Source organism: Cucurbita pepo, chromosome LG01 (assembly GCF_002806865.2).
Source record: "Cucurbita pepo subsp. pepo cultivar mu-cu-16 chromosome LG01, ASM280686v2, whole genome shotgun sequence".
In the NCBI taxonomy this organism is placed as follows: Eukaryota; Viridiplantae; Streptophyta; class Magnoliopsida; order Cucurbitales; family Cucurbitaceae; genus Cucurbita; species Cucurbita pepo.
In genome coordinates, this window is record NC_036638.1 from 18,147,705 (window position 1) to 18,159,053 (window position 11,349).

The 11,349-nt window shown below is 39.0% G+C and overlaps 2 protein-coding genes across 6 annotated transcripts; both read right to left on the minus strand.

Moving 5' to 3' along the window:
• Position 1: 1 nt before the first annotated feature.
• On the minus strand, positions 2-4,063 carry LOC111781230 (ABSCISIC ACID-INSENSITIVE 5-like protein 2). 2 transcript variants are annotated; one of them, XM_023661721.1, is made up of 4 exons: positions 3,854-4,063; positions 1,341-2,263; positions 1,190-1,261; positions 185-265 (listed from the first exon to the last, which is right to left on the minus strand). In XM_023661721.1, exons 2-4 carry the CDS (start codon positions 2,154-2,156, stop codon positions 185-187), a joined length of 969 nt encoding a protein of 322 aa, XP_023517489.1. In that variant the 5' UTR covers positions 2,157-2,263; positions 3,854-4,063. The 2 variants fall into 2 exon arrangements, with proteins under 2 accessions (XP_023517482.1, XP_023517489.1); XM_023661714.1 differs by lacking the exon at positions 3,854-4,063 and having other exon boundaries at positions 2-265; positions 1,341-2,156.
• A 728-nt stretch (positions 4,064-4,791) lies between these two features.
• Positions 4,792-10,125, minus strand: LOC111791910. Of its 4 annotated transcripts, XM_023673429.1 has the most exons (4): positions 10,040-10,125; positions 9,863-9,961; positions 7,614-7,731; positions 4,792-5,455 (listed from the first exon to the last, which is right to left on the minus strand). In XM_023673429.1, exons 2-4 carry the CDS (start codon positions 9,868-9,870, stop codon positions 5,228-5,230), a joined length of 354 nt encoding a protein of 117 aa, XP_023529197.1. In that variant the 5' UTR covers positions 9,871-9,961; positions 10,040-10,125; the 3' UTR covers positions 4,792-5,227. The 4 variants fall into 4 exon arrangements, 2 of the variants coding, with proteins under 2 accessions (XP_023529197.1, XP_023529195.1); XM_023673427.1 differs by having other exon boundaries at positions 9,863-10,125; XR_002814726.1 differs by lacking the exons at positions 7,614-7,731; positions 9,863-9,961; positions 10,040-10,125 and adding an exon at positions 5,667-5,809.
• Positions 10,126-11,349: the final 1,224 nt, after the last annotated feature.

The following is an 11,349-nucleotide window of genomic DNA, read 5'->3' on the forward strand; positions in this document are numbered from 1 at the left end:
CAAAAAAAAAAAAATTATATGACAAATCATAGACATACAAAGCTCCAATGGTCCCATTAGAATATCTCTCTACCACTTCATATAACAGAGCACTAAAATAAGTACAAACAAAACCTGATGATAGTTACAAACAAACTATCAAGAACCAACCATACAGTTTGAGGAAGAGAACCCGAGCTCCAAGTTAGAACCGCGCTGACGATGTTCTTCGAAGCTGATACTTCGGCTCGGGCGAGGGGGTCGATGGTAGCAAATTTTCCAGCTCCTACAGGTAAAACAAACTCCTTTAAGTAGATACGACCACAAATATTTAAGATACCCTTTCAGATCGAGTAGGCGATGATTGTACGAAATCCAGTTTAAACGAATCCTATGATCCTATCTTCTATCGATTGTTTCAACGCTTCCCGTTAAAGCAATAATTTGGCATCAACAAACGAGTGGTTAAACTCAGAACTTATTTGGTCTGGTCGAGCGTTTTCAAGAAAATCGTCTTTTCGCTATAGTATGCTGTCAGTAGATTTTCTTAACCCAACACCTTACGGCACGAGCTCACAACAGCCATGTACCACCACCCGGAAGAAAATCCACTCAAAAAAGCAAAAGGAAAAAATAAACAACCTATAGGATAAAAGGGTCGTTGTCCACTTTGGCCCGTTACGTATCGTCGTCAGCCTCACGATTTTAAAACATGTCTACTAGAGAGAGGTTTCCACACCCTTATAAGGAATGTTTTGTTCCCCTCTCCAACCGATGTGGGATCTCAAAGTCCACCTCTTGGGGGCCCAACGTCCTCGTTGGCACACCGCCCGGTGTCTAGCTTAGATACCATTTACGTATCACCGTCAGCCTCACAGTTTTAAAACGCGTCTACTAAGGAGAGATTTCCACACCCTTATAAGGAATGCTTCGTTCTATATGATGCGATTGTAGTGTGATAGCATCCAATTAAACGACATGAAACTTATAGGATGAACTCTGATCTAAAACCGTTCGTTCATCCTCGTACTTCGTTAAGAACCCTACAGAATCTAGTAAATCATAAGACGGGTAGCAATGTAGGAAACTTAAAAGTACTGCCTAATAAGAGGACACGTGTTTCGAGCCCTTTGTCTGCAAATCTATATATATATATATGTGTGTATATATATTCCACATCCAGCCATGTTCGAGTTTGACGAACACTAACCTTACGTTTCCTGAGCCTTTCGTTTTCCTCTTCCAAACGCGAAACTTTGTTCTCCAGTTCATTGGTATAAGCCTGTTGAAAGTGGCAACTAAGTTATACATATTGAAGTGCTCCTAACTTTTAAATCTACAGGAGCTTTTTTAAAAATCACCTGCTTCCTTGCTCGTGAACGAGCGGCAGATTCCCGATTCTTTATCATCCTTTTCTGTCTACGCTCGACAGTTTTCTCGATCATGTCTTCAGACGCTCCCCTTTTCCTTCCAGATGTCTGTGTGTCAGATAACGCTCCGATCAATGGCGTTGGCAATGCCAACTGATTGTCTACATATGGACCATCCATCACGGTGCCAGCCCCGACGTGCATCGGCTGGGGAATAGGCTGGCTCGGCATGTAAACCCCCATCATTGCTGTTTGTTGAGGCTGATATTGAACTTGGGGGAACTGCATCCACTGTCCTTGTTGGGGGAACTGTGGTGTGATGTTTGCGTCGACTTCAACAACAGGACCTGCACCTTTCTTATTCGGTGACGTCTCAGCAACGACCCCGGCTTTAACCAGAAAATCTTCCAATGTCATCTCTCCCAACGTAGGTTGTCGTTCACAAGACTTCTTCTCCTCACCATCTTTGCTTTGTTGAATGTCTCTCCACACCTCGTCAACCGTCTTTTTACTCAGAGCACCATTCAACGTGAGACTACCCTGACGTTGTTGGGGCGTTAGGTTCGACAAAACAGTATTGTCTTCATTGTCCTTACCGACATTTTGGTTAGCCTCAGCGGTCCACACATTCTTAAGAAGCTCATCAAGATTCATACTGATTAATGGCTTTCCTAGATCACCCAACTGGTTTTGGACCTCATCCAAAGTGAGACTATATAGCGAGTTTTGTCGAACCAATGGCTCCAATTGCGATTGTTTGCCATTCGGATCACCTCCGCCTTGAGACCCCATCGTTTGAATCCCCATTCACATAATCCAGCTCAAATATAGCTCAAACGAAAACTTCGAAAACCGTCTCATTCAACTCGTCGAGAAACGAAGCAGATGAGTTATACAAACAACCCAATGAAGTTCTGCATAAGATATGAATCAAGAACTAAATCAAATATATATACATATCAAAAGCTCACAAAGCAAGGAAATGATCATGTTATAAGTAAGGAATACATCTCTACTGGTACGAGCCCTTTTCAGGAAGCCCAAAGCAAAGTCACGAGAGCTTATGGTCAGAGTGGACAATATCATACCATTATAGAGAGTCGTGATTCCAAACATGGTATCAGAGTTATGCCCTTAACTTAGCCATACCCATAGAATCCACAAATGTCGAACAAATAAGTTGTGAGCCTCGTAATCAAAAGTGACTCAAGTGTCAAACAAAGGGTGTACTTTGTTCAAGAACTCCAAAGAAGGAGTCGAGCCTCGACTAAGGGGAGACTATTCGAGGGCTCCATAGGCCTCAAAGGAGGTTCTACCATGTACTTTGTTCGAGGGGGAGGATTGTTGAGAATTATTGGAAGGGAGTCCCACGTTGGCTAGTTTAGAAAATGATCACGGGTTTATAAGTAAGGAATACATCTCCATTGGTACGAGGCCTTTTGGGGAAGCCCAAAGCAAAGTCACGAGAGCTTATGCTCAAAGTGGACAATATCATACCACTACTAAGAGTCGTGATTCCAAACATGGTATCAGAGCCATCCCTTTAACTTAGCCATATCAATAGAATCCACAAATGTCGAACAAATAAGTTGTGGGCCTCGTAATCAAAAGTGACTCAAGTGTCAAACAAAGGGTGTACTTTGTTCAAGAACTCCAGAGAAGGAGTCAAGCCTCGATTAAGGGGAGACTATTCGAGAGCTCCATAGGCCTCAAAGGAGGCTCTATAGTGTACTTTGTTCAAGAGGAGGATTGTTGAGAATTATTGGTAGGGAGTCCCACGTTGGCTAATTTAGGGAATGATCAGTAAGGAATACATCTCCATTGGTATGAGGCCTTTTGGGGAAGCCCGAAACAAAGCCACGAGAGCTTATGCTCGAAGTGGACAATATCATACCATTATGGAGAGTCGTGATTCCTAACGCAAATTTCATAAACGGAGTTAAATGGTAGATAAAAACCAGCATGCAGAGACATAATACAGAGCCAATAGCCTTAACTGATCAAGAACTGACAAAACCCTAAAGCTAAACACATAACCCAACAATATTAAACCCAACAAAAACATTATAGAGCTAGAAAAATGCTTCAGAGCAAGGATCAAAAGCTACTTTTCTGAAGAAAACTGCAAGAAATTGAATCCAAGACAGATTTTGAATCTTTGATCAAACTAAGAACAGGAAATTTATTAAAACTTCACAACCAAAGAGATTCATAATGGATGAACAAAGTGAAAACACACAACAACAACAGCTCTGCATGTAACAATATCAGTGAGTTCCTCTGAAAATCTCAAAAAATTCAAGAAACCCAAATGGGGGAAACACAAAAACAACATTCTAAGGTGAATCCAAGTAGCTAAAACACAAATTTCCAGAGAAAATCAAACAAAAAAGGCTCAAGAACACCAAAATGAACAGAAATCTCAAATGGGTAATGCAAAGAACCACAAAAAAAGGCTCAAAAATGGAAAAAAAAATGATAGGGAGAATGAATTGAAGTGATACCTGAAGAAGAATTCAACGAAGAACAAGAAGAACGATCTGAAAAGTGTAAAGAACAGAGTGAATTAAGAACAAAAGCATAAAAAATGCATCATATGGGATGAATTAATAACAGAGGAAAGAACAAAAAATGGGGGGAAAAAGGGGAAGAAAATGGAAGAGAAGGCCAAGCCCAGTTGTGAGAGTGGGATGTGGAGAAACAAAAGGGAAAATTTTATAATTTTTATTGTCTGAAAATTATAAAAAAATTAATTTTTTAAAAAGGAAAAAAAAAAACTTTAATTGGCCAAATTTCTGAGTCTTCGTTCTTAGAGTTTTGGAATTGAAGGAAAAATAATTCCATGTTCACGCCCTCATGCTGTAATGATGAGACCCCATTTTCATTTGTCTACTTCTGCCACCATTTACGAGGGTTCTGTTCCCCTCCACACTCTATAAATAATTTTATTTTTACAGAAATTTTAATAATATTAAATATATGTAAAAAAAAAAAATTTAAAATTATTGAAATACAAATTATGTAATTTAGTTTGTATCGTTCGAAAAAGTTATAACTTATACGAGAGTTTTCTGGCGAAATTTGGCGAGCGTTTATAAATTAATTGAATTTGTTGGTAGTAAAGCTTATATCGGAAATAATTTAGTTTCCATGTATAGTTCAAAAAAGGCGAATCTTTATACACGTGTATGCAATGCACAAGTTGGACCACCGACCTATAAAAATATGAAAAATATTTATTTTGGTTCATAAATAATAATTCTCATGGAAATATAAAGTCGTCTCTAATTTTTTATAATAAGGAAATGACTTGGAATTTGAAGTAGGTTTCGAGCGTTTTGTTCAAATGTGAGATTAGTGAACTCGTAACCTAAATTTGTTATGGTATGGGTTTTTTAATCGTTTAGGGTAAATAATATCACTATTTCTATGCGAAATTACATAGAAATATACATGTTCAATATGATTTCAAAGGATATATAAGAATCAAACAGTTGATCATTGAAACGAGTAGTATATTAACCTCGTTCGAGCGTTGAGCGCTCGGGATTTAATTGGATATGTGTTCAAATACTTGGCTGCATACATCTGCTTGGCCTCCTCCATAGCATCAACCTTTCATCACAGCTTTTAAGAATTCATTGGCATCTATTGTATGTATGTTTGCTTGCTTAGTTCCATTGCATCGACTAGACGTTGGGTGGTTGCTGGCAAGGACACTAAGATCCCCTTTCTTATAAAGGTGTGGAAATCTCTCCTTAGCTGACGTGTTTTAAAAATCGTAAGTATGACGATGATACGTAACGGGCTAAAACAGACAATATCTATTAGTAGTGGGCTTGGATTGTTAGACGACAAAATATGTTAGCATTAGAGCCTTAGATGCTCAGGGCCTTTTCGGGGTTGTTTGGTGGAGGGTCATGACTACCATTGGGCAGTTCTGCATATTCGGACGGTCTAGTGTATGAATTTTGTTTCGATCTGATCTTTCGAGCTGGAGGAGTGAAATGATGCACTCGTCTCTGAGTTCCTGACTTGCAGGGGATAGTTTTCAATCTTCGTCTGTGCCCATCGACTCGAGCAATTCCCTTCACATGGGCATGTGCCTATTCCACAAATTGAACATTGTTATACAAGAACAAATCCAAGAACAAAAAACCTTTTAAAACCAACCTCAACGCATCTTGATGCAACAAAATAAAAAAGAATCTCAATACCAAAAACCCTTTAGCTTTGCAAGGACAACTATCCTATAAGAAGAAGCTTTGGAGGAACCATAATAAGCAAGGAAATGAAAAATCTCTTTAATCCAATTACCTCATATGATACAAAACAAAACTTTGCTACAGCACAATGGAGCAAATTCAAGACCACGAGCATCTAGCTCTCTGATACTATTTGTAACAGTCCAGACTCACCGCTAGCAGATATTGTCCGCTTTATCCCATTACGTATCGTCGTCAGGCCCATGGTTTTAAAATGCGTCTATTAGGGAGAGGTTTCCACACACTTATAAGGAATGTTTCGTTCTCCTCTCCAACCGATGTGAGATCTCACAATCCATCCCCTTGGGGGCCAACATCCTCACTAACACACCACCCGGTGTCCAGCTCTGTTACCATTTGTAACAGCTCAAGCCCACAACTAGCAGATATTATCCGCCTTGGCCCGTTACATATCGTCGTCAACCTCACAGTTTTAAAATGCATCTACTAAGTCCACACCCTTATAAGAAATGTTTCGCTCCCCTCTCCAACTGATGTAGAATCTCACAATCCAGCTCTTTGGCGGCCAGCTTCCTTGTTGGCACAACACCCAATGTCTGCCTCTAATATCATTTGTAACAGCCGAACCCAAGCCCACCGTTAGCAAATATTGTCCTCTTTGGCCCATTACGTATCACCATCAACNCATAATTTAAGATAACATTTAATATTTGACAGAGCATGAGAGAGCATATATTTCCTTCGAGAAGTTAATAAGAATTGAGAAATCATCGTTGCAGTCAATCATACAACTACTTGTGAGATATTGTCGAACTGGAACGACTGGGATATGCCACTGAAGTTCAGAGTGCAATTACTAGTTTAACATCTTTTGAGCTCAACTACATGGGGAGGTGGGAAATTTAGTATAGAATTACAAAACCAATTGAACTATTCCTTGTTGACAACAAGTTTAACATTTTCGTGAAACAGATTGTTTTAATGTGACAAGGATAGCTGTAAGATGTTTCAGCAGCCAGCATAGGACTCTACCAGTTGACAACCCCTGACACATAGGGCTTGCAGAAGGTTAGGCTAATTTTGTAACAGCTCAACCCGACCGTAGATATTGTCCTCTTTGGGTTTTCCCTTGGGCTTTCCCTCNACGCGTCTACTAGGGAGAAGTTTCCACACCCTTATAAGGAATATTACACCTATTTCTTGATCCAAGGAAGTGAAGACAAAATGGTCGAGGATGGTGGAAAGGCGACATTCTGATTAAAGGCTGCTAAAAGCTTTTGATTATTGACAACTTTCTGGTTGTTCAATTTAAACTTAAGAAGACTATTGACAGCAATTCATGCAGCTGGATATGCATTTACATTGAAGCATCTGCATAGCAAGGACTTCAATGAGGCATATGTCAATCGCAACTGACCAAACAACATTCCTTCCTTTGTGCTTTACATCTCTTCTTTTCCCTAGCAGGTCATAGGACCCCATTCCTGTCTAAGAAGAATGTATAGAAAGTTCTTCGGCGTCCATTTGATTCGACCCGGAGCAATTCAATTGCCTTTTAATATAAATGGACTTGAAGAACTTTACGAGTAAGGAAAAATCAAATGTCTACTTACTTTTAATCATCTAGAGACAAACTATGAGATCCCACATCAGTTGGGGAGCAGAACGAAACACTAAGGGTGTGGAAATCTCTCCCTAGCAGACGCGTTTTAAAAACCTTGAGGAGAAGCCAGAAAGGAAAAGCCCAAAGAGGGCAATATCTGCTAGCGGTGGGCTTGAGCTGTTATAAATGGTATCAGAGTCAGACACCAGACGATGTGCCAGCAAGGAGGCTGAGCCCTGAAGGGGGGTGAACACGAGGCGGTGTGCTAGTAAGCACGTTGGGCCCCAAGGGAGGTGGATTGTGAAATCCCAAATCGATTGGAGAAGGGAACAAGTGCCCGCGAGGACACTGGGCCCCGAAGGGGGTGGATTGTGAGAGTTACATTGGTTGGGGAAGAGAATGAAACATTCTTTATAAAGGGTGTGGAAACCTCACCCTAGCAAACGTGTTTAAAAACCTTGTGGGGAAGCCCATAAGGGAAAGCTCAAAGAGAACAATATCTGCTAGCAGTGGGCTTGGGCGGTTACACAAGCCAAATGTACCCACGCGATGACTGCAGAAAAAAGAAGAAAAATCAAATGAATAGTTAAAAACATAACATAATTTAAGATAACATTTAATATTTGACAGAGCATGAGAGAGCATATATTTCCTTCGAGAAGTTAATAAGAATTGAGAAATCATCGTTGCAGTCAATCATACAACTACTTGTGAGATATTGTCGAACTGGAACGACTGGGATATGCCACTGAAGTTCAGAGTGCAATTACTAGTTTAACATCTTTTGAGCTCAACTACATGGGGAGGTGGGAAATTTAGTATAGAATTACAAAACCAATTGAACTATTCCTTGTTGACAACAAGTTTAACATTTTCGTGAAACAGATTGTTTTAATGTGACAAGGATAGCTGTAAGATGTTTCAGCAGCCAGCATAGGACTCTACCAGTTGACAACCCCTGACACATAGGGCTTGCAGAAGGTTAGGCTAATTTTGTAACAGCTCAACCCGACCGTAGATATTGTCCTCTTTGGGTTTTCCCTTGGGCTTTCCCTCAAGATTTTTAAAACGTGTTTGCTAGGGAGAGGTTTCCACACTCTTATAAAGCATGCTTTGTTCCCCTCTCCAACTTCAATCCACCCCCTTTCGGGGCCCAGCGTCCTCGCTGACCCTCGTTCTTCTCTCCAATTGGTGTGGGATTTCACAATCCACCCTCCTTCTAGGTTCAGCGTCCTCGTTGGCACACCGCCCAGTGTCTGACTCTCATACTATTTGTAACCGCCCAAGCCTACCGCGAGTAGATATTGTCCTCTTTAGGTTTTCTCCTCAAAGTTTTAAAACGTGTCTGCTAGGGAGAGGTTTCCACACCCTTATAAAGAATGATTTGTTCCACTCTCCAACCAATGTGAGATCTCACAAACCACCCCTTTTGGGGACAACATCCTCGCTAGCACTCGTTCCTCTCTCCAATCAATATGTTCCTCTCTCCAATCAATGTGGCATCTCATAAATTCCAACGAAGTTCAAGCCAGAGCTTTTGAAGAAATTCCCAATTGAAATGATTAAAAGACAAAAAAAAATCACTCACATGAACGGAGTGCTAACAAAACATTTACCAGGCAATTGATTGTACTGTTCTCAAATTCATACCTATACAAAATTGCAGTTCTCAGGGACAAAAATCTTTAAATGACACCCAAATCAGGCATTTCTATATTGGTTTAGATACCTTGCACTATGCCTTATTGAAGATGAAGGGTCACCCTAAAGTAGATAAACATAAAGACAGGAGCTACTAATAGCAGTTGAAAGAATGCATCATCATAAACAGTTCATTTCAACAATACTTTCATTCATTCTCTAAATGATGTAAATGGAAACCATATAATTGCGGTAAATACCAAGAGTTAGAATCCTAATAAAACTCGAACGGAACGAAGAACCGAGGAGCATTTGAATTCAGGTACCTTTCTCTAAGGCTTTAAATATCATGTAATTCCCACGACAAACATCTTTTACTCTCTCTATAACAGCCCAAGCCCACCGCTAGCAGATATTATCCTCTTTGGGCTTTTCCTTTCGAGATTTCCCTCAAGGTTTTTAAAACGCGTCTGCTAGAGAGAGGTTTTTATACCCTTATAAAGGGGGTTTCGCTCTCCTCCCAACCGATGTGGGATCTCACACTCTCTAAACTATATGCAACTTGTTTGAGAACAACCTTAGTTCTTTTAGTTTCATGTTAAAAACAAATGTAATTTGAAAATTAACATTAGCAAGGCCAGTTGATTGTATACCTTTTGAACAGAACAGTTTCCTAAACCCTAAACCCTAAACCTAACAAAATCTCACAATCCCCACCGTTCCACTATCTTGAACAAACTTCCAGCCAGTATGAAACAGTAGGGCCCAAAATTGGATAGGGTTCAAGACACAGATTCGAGGCGGATCCCTTTTTTCTTTGCCTTTATGATCCCCCCTAAAACTCGTTTCTCCACGAACTTCAACGTCGAATCCTATCTCTACCACACGATGCAGGTTGTAGGCAAGCATGAAAAATGAATTCATAGCGTAACAATTCCATTTCAAAAATCTCATATGTAAATACATCAGCCACCAAAGATCACCAAATAAAACCAAGTAAAAATCAACGAACAGTTCAATGACTGCAGACACAGAAAACAGACATTTCCATAGAAAAACATAGAACTTCTGGACAATTTTTCTTGATCAATCCATACTTCCAATTCCTCAGACTACACAACACTGAAATTTCTTCTCGATCCCTAATAAAATTCATCTCTGAATCAGAGTTTCAGCCAAACTATACTCTCATTATATGAACAAAGATTGAAGAAGAATACCTCAACGACCCGTCCGGCGCAAGTTCATGGAGAGGGAAAACTCAGGCTAGGAGGAACCAAAACGATCGGATTATTAATTAGATTAAAAAAAAAGTAATAAAAAAAAGATGGAAATAAATAAATTTTAAATAGAAAAATTAAAATGATAACTAAAATATATGTAAAAAATAAAGATAAGTGGAATTTTTTTTTTATGGAGATTTATTTTATTTTTTTAAATATAGAAATATATATATATATATATATATATATATTAGATAGAAATGTTAAAAACAAATTTTAGAAATAGACGAGGTAGAGAGAAAAATAAATAAAAAATAATAAATAATAAATTTAATTTTTTAGAGAGAAATGAAAATTTTTAAATATGTTTTTCTATAAAAAAAATATTAAACAACTTTATTTTAAAAAAATAAAATCATAAAATAGAAAATAAAATAAAACGTTTATAAATAAATCAATTTAGATTCTTTATTTATTTAAATGTAAGATTTCAGGAAATATTGGGATTTTTTATTTCGCTGTTTTCTCATACTTTTTTTTTTTATTTTTTTTATTTAGAAATAAAGTTTGTGATTATTTATGGAGAAGAATAATTAATTAAACGAAAATATAAAGATAAGTGGAATGACGGAGATTGGATGTCCTGGAAAGCTGAGTAGGGTTTGGGGCGAGCTGTGGGCTACATTAGATATGGGTTGAAATGGTGAGAACTGAGATAACGATGATGTTTGGGAAGAAACTCGATGGTGCCGAGAATTGAGGAATGACAAAGTACTCCTTTCCTTACGGGGCTCATGGAGTAGCGTATTTTGCAAGAGAGGCCAAAGAAAGATTCCAATTTCGGGCATCATGATCCACCTAATATAGGTATTGGGACTGGCATATGGATTTTGAGAATGAATTGTTGGGAGGGGACTAATGTGGATTTATAAAGGCGGAACTAATGTTCGGAGGATTGTAGGAAAACGAAGGAGCTACTTGGGATTGGAGGAATGCCGAATGCATTACAGACATGCCGGTGGATATGGCTTCTACTTCTTAGATTAGTCTTCCCATTATCTTCTCTAACCTAGTCAAATCAAGTATGACTGATTCCGAGGTTGTCGTGCTGACCGTACTAGTGTTGGGGATGAGAACCAGTGGCAGCTCACCCTCCGAATCTTCTGACCACGTCATTTGAGACAAAGATCGGATACGGATAGCGCTTTGAGTTACCTCTAGTCTTCGTCATTCTTGTAACCGTCACATGTAATCTACACAAGTGTGTCCACACCCCTCCTAGGTGGACGAGAAAAAAAAAAAAAAAA